Source organism: Lissotriton helveticus, chromosome 11, assembly GCF_964261635.1.
Source record: "Lissotriton helveticus chromosome 11, aLisHel1.1, whole genome shotgun sequence".
NCBI lineage: Eukaryota > Metazoa > Chordata > Amphibia > Caudata > Salamandridae > Lissotriton > Lissotriton helveticus.
In genome coordinates, this window is record NC_136072.1 from 108,421,094 (window position 1) to 108,440,887 (window position 19,794).

The following is a 19,794-nucleotide window of genomic DNA, read 5'->3' on the forward strand; positions in this document are numbered from 1 at the left end:
TCAGATACCAACTCTTTAGTACACCTCTGGACCTGTGGATACTCTTCCAGGAAGAAGGACTGCCCTGCTGCTTCAAAAACTACCACTCTGCTGGACTGCTGCTTCAGAGAGACTGCTGCCCTGCTATGCTAACCAGCTGCCTGTAGCCCTCTTGCCCGTGAAAGAAGAAGTGGGCCTGTAACTTCATTTTGAGTCCAGGATCCCAGAGTGACTCAAAGGACTAGTCTGCTGGCCTCCTGATCTGATCTTCAGGGACACAAAAGGCTCCCTAACCAGCTCTTGGACCCAGCTGCAGTGTGTTACTTACCCTCAAGTGGTGCCTCTCAGGTCCAGGACTCTTAGTGTGGGTCTTAAATCAAGCTTTTGGGTTCTTTGTGACTGTGAACAGGTCCAGTTCCACCAAGACTGCACCATTGGCACTGAAAATCAGCGTAAGCTACCACCAGCCCATCTCTTTGCACGGCAGCATCGACAGCCAGAGGGGGACAGCCAATGAGAAGCACCAGCTTGCCTGCCGGTGACGCACGGCTGGCTCTTTGCGACACACCGTCAACCACCTATGACACTCTCCTTGTGACCCTTCCTAACGTGAACATGACTTTAGACCTTCAGCTGGGCTAATCTGGGACTGTATCCAACCCACACTCCATCACGGTCGGCCTGAACTTTTGACTTTGACCTGGTCCAGCTCAATCAGAAAGCTGCGACTGGTGCTTTGTGCTTCCAGGTGCTATTTTTTAGTTTATGCTTTAAAAGTTCATATCTCCGGTTCTACTCATTGGATTTTTGTCCTTATGGTCTTGTTTTATTTATTAAATTTTGTTTTAGTTTTCTAATCTGGTGTGGGATCTTTTTGTGTGGTGTTTTCACTGTTTGACATTTTGCATGAATACCTTACCCATTGCCTCTAAGTTAATCCTGACTGCTCTGTGCCAAGCTACTACGGGGTTGAGAACAGGTTAATTTGGGGTTGCTTTTACCTTACTCTGACAAGGATTGTAGTTGCTGCTTGGCCTGGACTCACACCCCAGTCAACCAGAAACACAATTTCTTACACCTACCCTCTCACTGGCAGATGCAGCTCACACTGGGCTTACCTGCCCTTTGTTTCACTAGTCAGATTGGAGCCAAACCTAGAGCAAGGAAAGGAATTGACCCAAGCCAGGTTAGCATTAGACAAAGAGGGTGTCCCGCACCCACAGATTGGCACTGGGCATAAAAGTGGCATCCCCAGAACACTCATGGACCTGTTAAGTCTCAGAAGAAGGACTGCCCTGCAGTATGAAGGAAGACTGGAGCTGCTAGCCTTGAACACAGGACTCCAGAAGCAAATCAAGGGTCAGTTTGATAACATGCCATGTATTTGTAAAGAGTACGTTTACCCCATCAGGGTCTCTTGGCACTGAATAACAGATGTTTGTTGTTACCCAACTGTATTCATTTTATCAACCTCAGATGGATGAAAGGCTGGGTGGACCCGCTGGGATTTGAAACTGTGACCAGGAGGTCAAACACAGGCCCCTACAGTGGATGCATTAGTCCACTGAGCCACCAAACCCGACATATGATTAATGTCCTGTTTGAGCTACAGGCACCAACAAGCTTCAAGAGGCCTTTTCTGCTTTCTAACTAATGAGACCTCAGCTGGCCACCTCTGTGGGAGTGAGTCCTGATCCCCCAAATGCTGACCTTAAGGTGATGGACACTTGACTGGAGTCAGAGCTACTTCTCTCTGATTACTGATGGTTTCACCCATCTTTGCTTTAGGAAACATCTGAAAACGTGGCTTAATGCGCGACAGCATTAGGCCAGGCTTTACTTAAATGATTGTCTTTTGTCTTTTATATCCTTCCTTTATCGCTTCCCATGCATATGCTAGCACCAAGGCATTCTCTGCGCTTTATAAATTACATCAATATCATCTGACGCAGACCAGCATAGACTGACGGAGGACATCGCAGCACAGCGTCTCATGACACAGCTCCGGATCAGTAGCTCCACCAAATCTGACGCAGAGTGATGCAGGGCCTGGCATCTCAGCAATATGCAGCTTCTTTTCTGCAGATGACCACATCCAATGCGCAACATTGAACACTGCAGAACCGTGCAGCTTTGACTGAAAATCTCTAAGGATCTACACAGCGTGATAAAGAGTGATGTGAAGCCCCAAAGAGTATTGTCACACTGTGTCTTAACATCACAATCTGAAGGTAACATTTCCAGCGAATCAACTTGCTCAGTCCCAGTTAGTCAGACTTGCTACTTTTTTATCCCATCTGGCATGACCAGCAGATACCTGCAGTTGGTGCTATTTTTGCCAGAAAAAATTTAAAAACTCATTACCCAGGTTCTACTGATTGAATTTGTAATTTTTTTGTGCCATTTTATTTATTAAAACTTACTCTGTTTTTCTAAATAGGTTTTGGAGTTTTCTTGTGTTTTTACTTTATTACTGTTTGAGTACTGCATAAAAACTATATACTTTGCTCTAAATTAAGCATGTTCGCTTTGGTGCTAAGCCACTAGAGGGTTAAGCACAGGTGTTAATTTAGTGACTTTTGTAGTTCACTTTGACAAGAATTGTGATTGTTATTTGAAGGGGGGGGGGGGGGGGGGTTCTCACCCCCTTCAACCAATAATCCAATTTCTTACACTAATGCTTTCTGCAAAGTGGGTATATATTTGATTTCTTTCTTTCTTTGTTTGTGGCCCAGTCACTAGATCTGGTATTATTTGTGATTTCTGATATGTGAGTGATATCACATTCTTTTGTTTACACACGCTTTGGTAGATAAGCTTGCACTATTGACAGGTTCTCAAGCTACCACCAGTCCTCGTGAGTTTTTCTTCACTAAAAATTGATTTTATATCTATCATAAATGGAGAAGGTATAGTGAAAGCCCAACAGAATGATCCTTTTAGGATTTCAGGTTACTCAGGTCGTTATTGATCTTAAAAGTCTCAAAAAATAAATGTAGCTTTTTAGTCTGTATGTCTACTGAAGACTTTGGTCTGAGACAATTTGGAGTTGCTCTTGTTTCTTTATGTCATGAATTTTCTGAGCTTTCGGTTCTCTCTTGGTATCATCTGTTTTGCATTCAGATCTTTTTCGCATTGGGGATAATTGGAATAAGAGATTAAGGTTAGGTCAGATGAGTCATTGTCATTGAGCTTATGTATTTCCAAATGTTGTGCCTGCGGGAAATCCAGTTTCATTGCTGTCTTTATGAATTTGGATATTATGTCTCTACCATCCACACACTTTGTGAAACTGAACTTTCCAAGTGGTGACCTATTTAGATGTTCCAGTGACTCAAGTGGAATACTCTTGCAGGTGTTTGCCTGGGGCTGTATTAACTTCTTTAGCACCTTGTTCTTCAAGGTAGATCTCCTGCTCTTATGTATCTCATCTGCTACTGTGTGATTTATGTTTGCGAGGGGGAGCAATCAATACTGAAGGTGATTTATGCACCTCTCCTTCTATTGGATCATATAGCTTTTTGCTCAGTTGGTACTCAGCATGACTTTTGTTTGTTTTGCTTTTATTTATTTCTGTTAGATCAGTTTCTTTAATCTCACCCACTTTCATATTTTCCTTCTTAACTGGTGTGTCCTCCTTGCTTAGACTATCGACACACATTCTGTTTTTACCTGGTCTAACATGTTGTGTTACGCGTAGGGATACTTTCCTAAATTCAGTCGATCATCCTCTTTTTATATCAGGAGGTATAATAGCCCCATTTATATGGGCAGTCCCTTTTCTATTTCTGTTGATGTTATCACTCATCCCCCCTCTGATCCCACTGTTGCTTGCACACCTGCTCTTATTCTGATCTTCCTTTTCAGTATCAATCTACCAAATATGTAGAAAGTGTTGTCTGCATAGACATTTTTTTGATAGCCATGTCTCTGCCTGTGTTGTGTGTTGAGTTGTTGATATCGTAGAGTTAGGATAGAGAGTCTTTCTTTATTAGTTTTAATCAGACTATTTTGTATAGTCCACAGTTTCAGGTGTTTGCTTTCTTTTTAAATACTTCTGGCTCATGACTACATTCTTTCAGGAGGTCTCCTATGGACTGGTTTTTTGGGCTGTAACTCTAGCCTTCTCCCTCTTCCCAGGTTGTCTCGGGCAGACTGGTTACGGAGGCTCCCACCTTCAGAGGAACAAGAAATATGTGTGAAGTAAGTAGTGCTTTGGCCTTGTCTTTTTTCTTTCTTTCCCCTCTCTTGTTAAGTTTCTTTCCCCCCTTCTATCTAATATTTTCTGTTGTGGCTGGATTTTCTTCCTCTCTTTCTTTCCTTTGCTCCTTCACTTTATACACTTTTCCCTTCCCGTCCTCGTAGAGGGAGATATTCCTGTGGCTTTCCTACTCTCTTGACATGACTTTTAGAACCCTCTCTTTCAGTTGACCTTCACCTCTTTGCTTGATCTTCACCTTGCGGCCTGTTTCATGTGTTTATAGTGTCCTAGCTTTATAATTGGACTCCCCCCTAACTCAAGAGTAATCAGTCAATTTTTGTACAATATTACAATTCTTCAAAAGATCCTTTCACTCTGGTTGCACAAGCTCTACCCCACTTTAAAACAGTCTTTTGTCTGCCTTAATGCTTTTGTGTTCCCTATTTTAGAAACCTTCCCCATCCCCTCTCACATGCCTGTGCTAGGTTGTGTTTCTAGACCCGCAACTTGGCACCCACATGGGTCAGCAACGCTCAAGCGAGAATGTGTCACGGGCCAAGTGCTGGTCCAGTCTCTTCACAGACCAGAAGGTAATCTGCAGCTGGCTTTCACCTCTCAGGGCTTCTGGTGGCATCCTCTGTCTCCTGCAATGCTTGAGGTCTTCCCCAGGTGTCTCTCAAGGTTTCGGCTCTTGTTCTCCTGAGCAACAGGCTTTTTCTGGATGCTTGTCTTTACCTCCTTGGCACTCCTTGCTGGAGTCCAATCTAAAGTATAGAAAAAAGTGATGGATAGAATGCTTGCGCAATCTCAGCCACTGATAATTACTCTAGCTTCATCCCAATCCATCGATATTTTGCACACCATGTCACCTCGGTTTGGGCCCTGTTATATACAAATCCGTCTTGAGCCTGCTCCAATCAGAACAGTTTAGCCCGAAGTGCCAAGCCAGGTCCTCCGTGTACCGGAACACTAGCAACTTAGGACCGGTTTTGGCTAAATATGGGCCTCATCAGCCAGGTCCAGCTTGGTTTCAGTGAGTCCAATCTGGATCACACTGAGGTTCAGGACTCCGTCTGTTTCTTGTTTTTTTCATCCAATAATGCACAGCATGATTAACCTGCCAAGATCTGTTGTCACACGTTTAGGAGCTGACTCCCTCTGCTAACTTCCGTTTTCAAGATCCCGCAAATCAGAAAAAGGCAGGCGAGACTCTGAATAAGGAAGAACGTGAGGAAGGAAAATATTGAAAGGGTTACAAATACAACAGATAGAAATAGAAATCAAATTATATGATGGATATTGCATTGTCATACAAGGGGACGAAGGACTGACTAAGAGCTAGTCCCCGAAAGATATGTATATTGCAGTCTAACCGGTAAAATAAAACTATGCTACTGTTGGGGAACATGGGTGAAATTCCTCAGAAAATGGGCAACTTGGACCTAATAGTTTTCTTTAGCGAGTATAAAATCTTAGTCCTGCAAGAAAGATGGACTGCATCTGTATGGGAAATATCCATTTACGAGAGTCATGTAGATTAGCCACTGAGTTACAATAGGACTCAAAAGAGTGGTGGACTGCAGACAGCATGCAGAATTGAAATTTAATTGAAACAAAAGCTTGGGAAAATCATCATGATAAATTATAGATATGCAATATCCCTCTACTGATAATACCATCTTAAAAATTTAAATGCATATGCCCAATAAAAGGAGCTAAATGGATTTCTAAAACAGTTAGCAACTACTAGAGATGCCATGAGTATGACTGCAGATTCTAATCTGATTATTCTTATCTGCTGTTACTTAAACTGTAAAATGGGCAATAGGGGAAATTACTCAGGCCAAGTATCAGAGTTAAAATCATCCCTCTGCAGCTCATCAGTTCAACATCATTTTCTAAACATAGACGCATGGGGAAAGCACCTGATGAAATTAGGCACATGTTCAGGATGAAAAACATATGAAAACACTGGTCTCTCAATGCCGTCATATAATGTACAAGGTGTGATGACAGTAAGTAAGCTATCAAAACCTAAGACTTGGTGCAGATTTGAATACCTGAGTACATGGAAAGTTGAAAGCGACCACAATACTCTCAGGAGGTTAAAGGCAGCATACCAAGTGAACCAAGAATCTTTCAGGATTACATCAGAAAAAAAGCATCTAAGGGAGTAATTCAATGAAATCCAAAATAGAAGAATGAGAAAATAACCCAGAAATCTTTGGGAAGATAGGATGGTTTGATGCAGTATGTACCATGCAAAGGAAGAATAGAAAAATGTAGTACTGTCATGTGCACTACCAGAAGAAGTCAGAATAGCCAAAAAGGTTTACAAACTATTCGTTAAAGCTAAAAAGGAAGAAACCCTAATGCCCAATGGAGAGCACTGGAAGCCAAATTTCTTGAGAATGACTAAAGACCTCTGTGGAAAAAATAGATGATGGTCTTGAAACAAGGAGGGACATAAAGGAAGCAATTAGCGCAAATAATACAGACCCAAACTACCAACCTGGCATAGAAAAGACAGAGATGGTTGAAACAACTACAGACTAAATGTTGAAAGACATCTTAACAGGGGATAAAATTGTGATATCAATCAAGACACTAACAAAAGGCAAATCATTGGGACTGAATATGGTCTCGGCAGAGGTCTTTAAATAAAATGCTGGTTAATGGTCAAGAATTATATCAGTAGCGTAAGGAAACCTCAGGGGGGGGTCCCCTGAAAGGAATGGTGAGGGGGGCCCCTATCCATACCCCCAAGCGGACAAGTTGAAGGGGGGCAGCTATATGTATGGAAGACTGCCCCTGCACCGCGGGGGATGTAGGGGTGACCGTTACGCCCTTCAATTCCATCCCAATATTCATCAAATCTGCCCCATCTAACAAATGTCTGTCATCGTGGAGCAATATCAACCCATATATAAAAGTTCCAAAAAATGAAACAAAGTCATGTAGACCAATAAGACTAATTGATATTAATTGCAACATATTTTCCAAACTACTACTGAGATTAGTAGAAAACTGGATCAAGGCCACAAATATTCTAAACCAGATTTCGGGGAACTTAGGGAAGGTCTTCAAACTATAGATTGATTTTTTTTACTTTAAGACATATCGTTAACAAGTGCAGTACAGGAAAAAGGAAGGCCATCTACATATCTACATAACCTTTTTAGGTTTTTCACCAGCTTTCAATTTATTACGAAGGCAAAGACTGTAGAGTAAACTGTCAGAGATGGGGATGGATGCATCGCTGCACATCGAGACCTCATCACAAGTGAGAATACGCCGAAAAGGATCCCTTGACAGGCATGTTGCTACAGTGAACCGGGTGAAACAAGGCTATATACTCACCCTAACACTCTTCTACTTGTATGAACATGATTTATTCTTGGACATATTGAAGGTGAACAATGATGTACCTGCCTTTGATTTCTTTCAGGTCCCAGCTTTCATATATGCCAATGGCTTCCTACTGATAGCTGGGACCCCGGTAGGTTTACACACATAGCTGTCAGTTATAAATATATACCGTGAGGTACATGGCTTTATAATAATTTCCTCAGAAAGTAAAACAAAGAATGATACAGCTGCATGGATGCTGCATTTCAACGTATATTGATAAAGTGATACCAGTGAAAGTAGTGAGTCAAATTTCTTATGAAATTGACCTTTGGGACTTGACCAAAGCAACCAGACAGATAAGAGATCATAAAACAATTTTCTCCACAATCACACTGGATCGTATTTGTATCTATCATTAATAAATGCAAATTAGCCTCCATAAAATATGTAATTAATAGACTAAGGTCACACGGTTTAAATATACTATACCAAGCATAGACAGAGCACTTCAACGTGGATTCCAATTCAGATTCAGCCATCAAATGGAAAACAGCAGATTAACGGCACACCTGCAGTCCGGGCACTAACATACTGTGGACTAAGAAGTGTAAAAAATTAAAAAGAAGACAGCAGGCCTTTTCCATCTAGGCACCCAGGATCTGGAACAACATCTCTGTATCCATCAAGACAGCCCTATCCCTGCTCCCGTTTAGGATAGATTTGAAGACTCCCCTCTGTAAGGAACACTACATCACTGTGCATTGACAATCTACTAACCTAGTTTCCTCTCTTATTACTTGTTGACTTTTTTCATGCTTTTGAGTTGTTTGTGCCTTTTAGTGAAAGTTTGCTCTTTAGAAATACCATATACAGACATTCAGCTTTTCCTCCTCATTAAACCCAGCTGGGACTATTGAGTTCAAATGTGTGATCCCGAAAAGCTTTGGCTTTAACAGTTTGTTGTTTTCTTTCCCCACATGCCTGATTAGATACATCTTCTAACTGGTAAATTTTGAAACCTGTGGTCAAAAGTGTAGCAATCAGAATATTATATCTTCTACCAATTGCAATTGATCAGGCATAACCCCATGGCCTCTCATTCAGCATTGTAGATATGCACTTCACAAAATATGTATTTCACATGCCTACTTTCCAATGCACCTCAAATAATTCATATAATAATTGCCTTTCACCTCAATCCTCTGCTGGATTCGTTGTAAAATATAGACATCATGTTTTTGCATGATTTCTGCCATGGCTGCTCATTATTTTTCTAAGACACATTCTAGGAAAATCTTTCATTTCTGCCTCATGTTGTTGCAGCTGGCACTGAGAGCACTTTTTCTCATTTGAAAGCAGCTCATGACCCTTTCTGCTTATCCCCTCTGAAGGTGATTATAATATCAGAGTACTTTTTTAAAACTTGAAGCTATTAAAAGGGATTTCTTAGTAAGAGTCACATCATAATTAAATTATTATGCTGATTAATATTCCTCTTTGGAACTTCAGTGTCCACTATTTTGCTATTCATGCTCTGCTAGATTGGCCCCTTAATCATTTCCCATTAAGAAGTTGGCGTATTGCAGTTCTTGGTAGTCTGAAATGATTGTGATGTACATTATATATAGAATTATTGATGAGTAACAGTGAATAAGGGGGATGATTTTCACAGAGGGGTACAGCCTGGGCCGGCTTTAGCATTGGTGTTGTCCAGTGCGACAACCTTTGTAGGTGCCCACCTCCCCAATTACCTGCTTTTTCACCTATTCCCTGACTACCACCCTCCAACAGTGCCCCTCATCCCTCCATAGTTCCTCTCTCATATGTATTTCATTTGTTTTATAGCACAACTCATACAAGTGCAGGATGTCAGAGCACTTTACATCACACACATTATACTGAGACAATGAACATGTGTAAATCAGTATATCAGAAATGTTACATGAGACAATGATGACAACAAGGTGTAGGAGTCGCGTGTCATCCAACTGGTAGGCTGTATATTTTATGAGTTCTCTGTCTGGAGAAGCACAAACTCAGGGGCAGATTTATGAAGGCCTTGCGCCGCCGGTGCGTCATTTTTAACATGGGAAAAAGTGACGCACCGGCGGCGCAAGGCCTTCATAAATCTGCCCCTCAATATTTAAAAGGAAACGCAGTGGTTGGGGTTGGTTTTATTAATAAGAATGTGTTTCTACCCATATTAACTCTTTTTTGCAACATTGGTATAATTAAAGACTGGGGTAAGATCATAACATTCTAACCTATACCTTGCAGTTTGCACGTAGCTCTTTGATGCCAGTTCATAGCTCACTGTGTTATATTAGTATTGTGACTTATGAATAGCAAGTAACAAAAGAATCTCTGTGACAAAAGAAGTAACAAACTGAGCGATCTACCTAAAATACCGTTCTGTGAACTGCATGGTGCACATTCTTTACAGCAGGTATGTCAACCCTTGACGTTACTTTATTTTGAGTGCTACTAGACACAACTCCATCTCTCTTCAGCAGTACATTAATCATCAGAGTTATCTTGACATTTTTATAGTTTCCTGAAAATTGCTAGGCACACAAGAAACTCTGCAGCATGGGTTTAAAAAATAAGATATTTGAAACACAGCACCCCCAAGCTCGGCACCCAGTGGGGGGTGGGCATAGGTTGCACCACCCTAAAGGTGACTCAGGGTTCTGAATTACATCAAATAGACAACAAGAGTGAAGCTCACATTATCCTTAATGGCACTCAGAATACCGAGATGAATAAAGCCTCAGTTATTTACTTTTTACCCATCTACAATTTTATGTTATGTTTGGTCCCCAAATCATCTTACCCTGTTTCAACTGATACGCAGGGGCAGAGGAGTAATGAGCGAGCCATTCATAACATGGGCTCTCTTCCCTCTCCTAAATGTAAAAGAATGACGGAACCATGCATGCGTTTACCATGCATGCCTTTACAGCGCAGACAATACAGCAAACACATCGTTACCATACGTTCCTTTACCACGCAAGTTGTTACAATGACTTGCCTTAGGGACGCACTGGACTTTGGGATAGTATAATTCACTTTTCCAGTTTCCAGTCTGTGCAACAAAAGAAAAAGTGTTGGACTTTAAATCCAACACCAGTCCAACACGTGTTCCCTAAAGCAAGTCGTTGTAACGAATTGCTTGGTAAAGGAACGCGTGGTAATGACTCCATCGTTGTAGTGCCCAAGTTGCAAAGGCACTGCTTGTTTCCAGTTGCATGGGAAAGGCTGTTTTCCCAAAAAAGCCTGGCCTCTTTCCACCCTCCTTCCCCTCCAGAACCCTGACAGGTCCAGAGCAACCTGAAATTCCTCTACAATGTAGAAGGAATGGGTAATAAATGCTGTTACAACTGTTGCTGTGCTGTAGCAGTGAATTCCAGCATTTGGGATCCAGTTATTGATGCTAATGGCCAAATACACTAATGTGGTAACAACAATGGCTGAGGGCATCCTCGGGGGGGGGGGGGGCTGTGTCCTTACAGCCTTTGTCTCCTCAGTGACAATTAACAGAATCAAACTGTTTCTTAGTGTCCCACTTTGGACCACATGCTTTTTAAATCTTAGAGAATCTGAAAACATAGAAGGAATCATGCTCCTTCTTTACTTCCATTTAAGGTAGTGCATTATATTGATAATTTTATGCAGCATTTAATTGTATACACAGATTTTTTGCATAACAAATAGCAAGTTTGCACTCCTCAAATGCCATTGACGTCAGTGGTGGGCACTGGCGCTCATTTTTGGGACCGGGACTTATTTTATGATTAAGTGCAGGTGCTCGGAAACCACCGGCTCAAATTAAGCACGGACACAAACTAGTCAGTTCTGGATTGAGAGGAGAGGCGGGCAGTAGAATATCATGCCCCCATGTTAAAACAGCAAGAGTGTCAATACAAATCCTTGTATTGGGACAGTGGTGCTGACGCAGAACATTTTAACACCTTCGCCACTGGGCTAATTTCCGGGGAGGGGGGGGGGGGGTGCGCAGCACCACGGTACTCGTGAGGAGTTCGGCTCGTCACGCTGCACGGTGGCGCTGTGCTATTGATGAGCTGAGCTCGTCATGACCACGCCCCTTTTTAAGAATGCCCAGCACAGCGGGAGAATTAGCTCCGCGTGTGAGCGCCGCACGTGTCATGACGAGCTCAGCTCATCATGAGCACACGGCCACCGTGCCTCATGACAAGCTGAGGTCGTCATGAGCACGGAAGGGGTTAAAAGCCTTTTGCAGGTAGGCCCCCTCACACATTTGTCATGCATTAAGCAAGTGGGTGGATTCAACTGTTCATGGACGTTGGGATATGCATATCCTGCAAACCTTCCCTTAAAAAATAGTATAGTCTCCCTAAGCCCAACCCTGTACACATGTAAATAACCTGCATTAATTATCATGTGAAACTTGTACATAGAACATTTCATACAGTACTTTTGTGCAGCATCTAGTTCCACAACATATATTTAATCAGAAGTCATGTGCATGGCCTGCCTGCATTTGTTAGTTTTTCTAACCAGGCTTGTCTCCACCCCCAGTAAAGAGAGTGGCCCCAGTTCTGTCCTGTGACATTGCTGTCTTCTGTGCCCTTGCCATCTTCAAGTGTCTGACCTCATCTGCTCACTGATCATGTCCTCACAGTCCCCTTGTTCTCTGGCCTCCTCTGTTCCTGTTGTATAATCTGTCTCACTTCACTTGCTTATTGTCACTCCTAATCCTCTGCACTGTCGACGGCATGTTAATGCCCTTCGAAAACCATCAGGACATGAAAGCATTTTATAAATGATTACAGGGAAGCCACAGGAATGTCAATGCTGTTGCACTCACCTAGATTGTTGATAGATAAGATATTGTTGTAACAAACCAGCTTTTGGCGACTTCTGTCATCTCGATTGGGGGTGCAGGAGATGCTGACACACAAAACAAATGGGCATTTGGCCTTATTTTTTGCCCTTGCTTCAGAATTGCTGTGTATATGTATTATAATTTCAAGTAGACACCAAGGCTTGTGAAGGACATGGGCTGTGGCACGCGGTGGCTCTAAGGCGTACGCACCAATAGATGCCATCAGATCTAAACTTATGTCCTCAAAGCAAGTCATTTAGGGCCCTATATGTGACCTTCAGGGAAGAAAACTGAGAAGGAATGACTGAAATAATGTAGGTACTAGTATGCAGCATGGCAAACCAAATCACCTCAGGATGCAGTGAGATGGACAATGACAGGGCATCACTGTGGGGCCTGATTCACAAAGGGCCTCCGCATTCTTGGTGGGGCGCCACTGTTGAACAAAGGCAATGCAGCGGTCCCGCCACAAGTGCGGGCGCCCGTCACGACTGCGGGGCCTCCGCCGCGAATGTGGAGGCCATTTTTAAATATGGCCCCTGGTGACTAAGTGATGTCCTGCTTTTGGAGCAATCCCTACCAGATGGAGCCCCTTTTAGTTTGAATATGTGTAATGTCTTAGTACTGAAAAGTACATATGCTGAATGCTAGGTGGTGCTAGCGATAGCGGCTGCTACCAGACGGGGGTGGTGGAGCGTGGAGGGGCGTGGTCAATTAACAATAAAAAAACACTCACCTTGGAACGGCCGGCCGCTGGCTGCTGCCTCCCCGTCTCCTCATCCTTTCTGCAGTCCGGCATCTGCAGGACGCACCCAGCACACAGGCTCCCAAGAGCCAATCACAACACTGGAGTGCAGCGTTGTGATTGGTCTAAGTGCCATGGATCAGTGCTCTCTCCGGAACAGGGAGCTTGTGGATGATCCTGGCCAGGCTGTGTAATGGGGCCTGGTAGAAACATGCAAAGGGCGCATGAACTGTTTGGTCATCCCGACAGGGCCGGCCAAACAGTTCATGCGTACTTTGGAAGTGCAAAACACTCCTCCCCTGCTCAGGCCAGCCCCGCCCCTGACAGGCCGCTGACTGCAAACAATAGGAAAAATAAAATGACAATAACAACTTGTTATTGTCATTTGATTTTTGGTTTTTGTGCCGTGTGGCAACGCTCCTCCGCCTTAGCTGAAGGAGCTGCCACAGCGTGCTAGTTAGAGTTCAGGGGACGGGTTACTCAATCACTATAGTGACAGATATCCAGTTTGCGGAAATATAAATCCTATAATATCCTATGGGATTTATATTTCGGCGGACTTGATATCCGTCAGTTGTGATAGAGTAACCCTTCTGCCAAAATCTAACTCTGGCCCTTAGTGTGTGGAGCAGGCCAGGTGGATGTGAACAAGCTGAGAAATCACCTCAGATCCTGTCAGGTGGCATCATTTTTAACCCTGGGCGTAGTTTGGGTAGTAGCGCTATGCGTGGCTTTGCGAAGTGCACTTCGCACTATGCAAGCTACGCTTACTGCGTAGTGCGGTAGGAAAAATGCTGTTTGCACTGATTGCACAGTGCCGGATGCTTGTCCGCACTGTGCAATCATTGAAAATGGCATCTTGCACAGTGCAAGCGGTCTCGAGTTGCAGCTTTCTCAACGCGGACTGGTAGTTTCTTATCGTGAGCGGTCGCGATTATATGCGACCACTTGCAATGAGAAACCTGACCTCCCCGCGTTGAGAATCTCGCCTGGAGGTATATTTTCCACGCTCGCGATCTGCAACTTGATGTTGCTGATCGCGAACGAGGAAAAAGTCTCGCTGGGATGTTGATTTTGCTCGCTCGCGGTCACCAACTTGATGTTGAGGCCCGCGAGCAAGCAAAAAATGCCCGCTACACTACGCGCTTATGCACATTGCAACGTGCAATTCATGTAGCGCATAGTAGCGCAAACTACGCGCGCTCCGCGAGCGTAGCGTAGTCCTACGCCCAGGGTTAATCATTTTAGATCTGGATTAGCCTAGAAGCTAAGTATCCTCCAGCTGGTGTGAGGAACACAGGCGGTGCTTGGTTCCCCAGCCCGGAGACCTCAGAAAGAAACCAGATCAAAGTCGCCATCATGTATTGAAAGAGGTGACAGCTGTGCAGGATCTGAATGCCAAAGAGGGCTCTGAGAAATGAAAGGATAGATGGTCCACAATGTAAGTCCTTTTGTATTTCAGGTCATAAGGGAGCCTTGTCTGTCCAGATGAGGCAAACTAATGGACTTGGAGGGACCCGGTCTGACCTGTGGAGTGAAAGCTTAAACTGAAACGTAACTCAGCAAAAATTAAATTACAGGGGGGTGAGCAGTTGGCCTAACGGCTAGGGCGGTCAACCTCGAATCTGGGTAACTGGGTTCGAGTCTTGGCAATGACGCTGAACATCCTGTGATTCTGGGCAAATCACTTAATCTCCCCGTGCCTAACAAAAATGAATGTGTCCTGATGTAACGTAACTGGTGCTATGTACAGCATTCTGATACCCGATTCGGGTCAAGTTCGCGCTATATAAAACTCTGCAAAAAAAAAAAGTACCGGAAATGGAATGTCAGCCTAGGGCTGTTAACCAGGAGGCAAATGGATCTGCTAGTGGGCTACAAATGAATATAATGTAATGAAATCCACGAGAAGGGATAGCGCTGGTAAGAAGTAGACCAAGCAGGAATGGAAATTTAAATTTAAGGAATGAGTTGCCATAGAAAATCTTCATAAAATATGCGTATTTGCATAGTGAAAGTATATCATTAAAACAGCAAAGGTCTTTTAAAGTCTATTAAAATAATATCTAATGCAATCTACCAATAATATTGCCAAGTATAATTAAATGCAGACAGAATCAAAATATAAGCAGAATTGGTAGAAATCGTCCATCAGATGTTTTACTCATCTGTAAATAACAGTGAACAAAGTTCTGTGCTGTTAAATATTACTTTATAACCCTGCACACATATGCTTCGTTTAAAAGCAAATTGGCATTTAAGGCCCGATGTAGGTAAATCCCATTTACCGATTTTGAAATACCGAATTTTACCGATTCGGTATTTCAAAATCGGTAAATGGGATGTAGGTCCCAACATCTGGATTCGTTATCGAATCCTTAACAATTCTTTAATTACCGATTCGGTAAATACCGAATCGGTAATGCCCATTCATTCCTATGGGCTTTGAAGCCCATAGGAATGATTAGGCATTACCGAATCGGTATTTACCGAATCGGTAATTAAAGAATTCACAAGGGTGCAGGGGGTGTCACTTTGACACCCTCTAGCACCCCCAAAACGGGCATGTGTGCAATGTGGCACACAGACATGCCCTAGGGGCACGTCTGTCTGTCACATGGCACATGTGTACATGCACAGATGTGCATGTACACAGGAATCGTTTTTTTACCATGGATTTGTATTCCATGGTAAAATACCGATTCTGTAAGCCATGTGCTGATGGAACATAGGCTACCTACATTGCATTTTCGGTAATTTTACCGAATCGTTATCATTACCGAATCGGTAAATTTACCGAATCGGTAATGATAACGAATCGGTAAAATTACCGAAAATGTGCCCCTACATCTCGATAGCCCTTTACTGATCGGAAACGGCCGAAAATCGGTATTTTCGGCCGATTCCGATCGGTAAAGGGCTACCTACATCGGGCCCTTAGTCACTAACACTGTGAATAGCTCAAAATCTCAAAAAAGCAAACTTAAGCTTTCTGTACCACTATTTGACTCGATATGTTCTTTAAGAGAAACGCCCTAGCCACACCCCCCAAACAGGTTGCTGCCATTGTAAAAGCCCTTACCATGGAAGATCAAACATTTCAGTTTCTAGACAACTATTTAATACCCGAATAAGGCAATCAGCAAATGAAAAGAGACCAATGACCTTTATAAAGGGTCTGCCACTGTGTGGCATCTTGTGTGCAACTTTAGATAGTAACTTTTGATCAGTTTATCCTAGAAACATCATTTTGTGTTGATATCAGCAAATTAGGGGGCATATGGTGGATTATATGGCAAGGCGTAATTATGCAGAGAAGGTAGCTGCCGCAGAATCACATAATTTCAGTGGCCCTGGGACGTCTCAAGAGAGACCCCACTTCCAGATGACCTAGGGAGCAAAGAGATATGAGACTTATGCTGAGCGACGGTAGTGTTATCCACACCTCACATTCACGTTTAACTCCTTAACTGCGGCGTGAATTCCGCCGCGGTGCAGGAGTTCTAATAAGTGGGCGGGGCTGTGTCGGCCAACAGACGTGCGCAACACTAGCGAGGTAGTGCTCGCGTCGGCCACAGAACGGGTTAATGCATTTGTGTTATTGTGCACCTCTGGATGTGCAAATAGCATGTAACAACTACCCAAAGTAGGTATATCTGCACTAAATAAGCATTGTTAATGCTCTGTACGGTAGTGTTACCCACACCTCACATTCACGTTTAACTCCTTAACTGCGGCGTGAATTCCGCCGCGGTGCAGGAGTTCTAATAAGTGGGCGGGGCTGTGTCGGCCAACAGACGTGCGCAACACTAGCGAGGTAGTGCTCGCGTCGGCCACGGAACGGGTTAATGCATTTGTGTTATTGTGCACTTCTGGATGTGCAAATAGCATGTAACAACTACCCAAAGTAGGTATATCTGCACTAAATAAGCATTGTTAATGCTCTGTACAGCACCAAGGTGACTTGAACCCCCATAGTATTTCAGTGAATCAGATTTTTTTTTTGTGTCAAAATCTTTTTATTGCATTTTCAAAGATTAACAACATATGAGGCTCAGCATAGCTTTACCTCAAGCCAAGATCGTCAGATAGCCAAAGACAAAACACATCTTTCCCACAGGTTCTCGGAATAACCCTTGATATATTTAGGTACAACTTTCCCCATTATCTAATTGCATATATCGAACATTCTACATATCTCTCGATGCTCCTTTACAATATGAGCGAGAGCCAATGAAGTAAACAAAATGGAAAACAACTAAACAATCCTGTGGTACCGGATGTATGACGGTACGACGTGGGCTATTACCACGCGTACCGTTACAACGCGTGTTTTACAACGCAAGTCGTTACCACGACTTGCGCTGTAGGGTGCGGACTTAGGAATAGTTTAATTTACTATTCCAAAACCAGTCCCCGTGGATAGTAGGGAAGGTGTTGGAATAGTAAATTAACTATTCCTTGTCCTTGAGCGCCCTCCAGCGCAAGTCGTGGTTACGACTTGCGTTGTAAGAGACGCGTCGTAATGGTAGCGTGGGGTAACATCCGCGTCGTAAAGGATGTTCCCCTGTGGTACCTATTGCACATGACTATAGTGTACTGAGGAGAGGGTGGACCTGACGGGGACCAATCGAGGGGAAGGGCGGGGGGCTGCTACTCCCGGACATGGGAGCGTGGGAGAAATGCACACATGGGGGGATGCAAAAACTCTAAGGGCCATGGCCCTCGGACAGATCAAAACGGGGTTCGAGATTGCTATGTCTGAAAGAGATGAAGGGCCCGCAATCTGGGGCCACAGGCAAAGAGTGGCAATCCTTCCGATAGGTACCCCACAAAAGCAGAAAGCAGGTAGGAGAACTAGCAAGAGCGAGGTAAAGGGGGAGGGAGTGTCTGGTGGTGAAATAAATAGGCTATTGGAAGTGGTGGGGTGGGCAAACCACTGCTGGCAGTACAATACATGTACACAAAAAAATAAATCACGAAAAAAATAAAAAAGCCACTTACCTGACTACACACCTTGCTCTGGTCCTGATTTTCATCTTCTGTCCTGCAGCACGGGCCCAGCCGACTCCCTTAACTAATCGTGGCGCTGCTTTCATGAGAGCAGCGCTAGGATTGGATGGAGTGTCCTGGCTGGATGCTGCTTCAGACCCTTTGGCCCTATGCTTGGCTGCCACCCAGCTGTCTAAGACTAAGTGGAGAGCTTTAAAGTGCGCATGTCACTTTGGCTGGCTCAAGACAGCTGGCTGAAGTGGTGTGTACTTTGAAGCATCCAGCCAGTCATTGCTCCTGTCCTCTGCTGCCGATTTCAGAGGACATGCCCTGTAGGCCCCTGGGCTCGGGCAGGCTGGCTGCTGCAGCCCGCACGGTGCAAAACAATAATATGGCAATAAAACCTTTTGATTGGCATTTAATTTTTTGCTGTGCAACGCGCAGCAGGAGGGGGGAGGGGAGAGGAGGGAACACTTTCCCGCTTATGTGAAGAAACCGCATCTGGACATGGAGTAGAACATCCCAATATTCGTGGTGCTGGCCAGGGGCTTCTGAACTAAAAAGTTTGGACCTCACCCTTATTGGTTTACAAATGAAGTATTTTTCATTTTGATATCCTACATCAATATGGAGAAAGAAATACTGCACCCAGGAAATACCTTACCCGTGGACCCGTAGCTTGGCCTATTATGATTATTAGTAAAAGTGTAAGCCTGTGTGCCTAGACACTTTTCTTGCAGGCCCAGTAGGCAACGAAGTGAAAAGAGAGGGGTCCCAGTAGCAATGGAACTTGTAAACACAAAAATGAAAAATAATCAAAGAAACATGACTTGAATCCACACTGTTTTACTTCACAATGGGAATGCGCATTTGAATATGCTGTATTAGTATACACAATGATAAATCGGTAATTTACATGGTGCCCCAAGAACAGGAAGGGTTGGAGGTGGTGGTGGTTGTGGGGAGATGGTGAAGGAAGAAGTGAAAATTCAAAAGTGACAGTAAAATCAACAGTTGTCAATCATTTAGCAATGTTACAGACTCTGTACAATGAAATGAGACAAAAATGTTCATGAATTATTCAAAGGCCGCCATACTCCAAGTAGTTCAATTAATGAAAATAATGGGGAGTAGAGTTGGCGATGGAAAGTAGACGTGTGTCGACGTTTCGACCCTTTCAAATGTGCAGACATCAATGGTTATCTTGCTGTAGGGTCTTCATCAGGACTGGAGGGGCACACACCCTATTTGGTATATAAACATATTTTGTGAGTACGGGACACTGGTCCCTGTAAATAAATGTACATAAGCAAGCAAAAACACATCACCCCAAAATGGGTAGAATTCAAGGCACTAGTTAAAGTCCCATAGAGTATATTGGGACAGTGGATACAATGAATTACACTAAAGTCAAATGAATTGAAGGTTGATTGGTTATTGGCGCGTGGAGAAAGGCCGCAACGAACAAGGTGGGCGAGTACACACCACTGCTCAACATTGAGACCGCGTTGGTAGGAGGCCCAGGCAAGATGGGGCTGAGGAATATACAGCGCCAGCCCACCACAGAATCTGAGAAACGTGGTATGAATTACCACAATTGTGGTAGGCAGGTGTGTTGACTATGTCTATGGCTTTCATGTCGCTATGCGACCGGCTGCC

The 19,794-nt window shown here is 43.7% G+C and overlaps 1 protein-coding gene across 5 annotated transcripts in view; it reads left to right on the forward strand.

Moving 5' to 3' along the window:
• The window catches only part of KCNMB2 (potassium calcium-activated channel subfamily M regulatory beta subunit 2), an 863,472-nt gene that overhangs the window by 457,507 nt on the left and 386,171 nt on the right, over positions 1 to 19,794 (forward strand). For 3 of the 5 annotated variants that reach the window (XM_078665724.1, XM_078665726.1, XM_078665729.1), the window contains exon 2: positions 4,120 to 4,182. The exons of the other annotated variants lie outside the window; for them this stretch is intronic. In XM_078665724.1, coding sequence (XP_078521850.1) covers positions 4,120 to 4,182 — 63 coding nt within the window. The remainder of the gene's footprint in view (positions 1 to 4,119; positions 4,183 to 19,794) is intronic. 5 annotated transcript variants of the gene reach the window in all.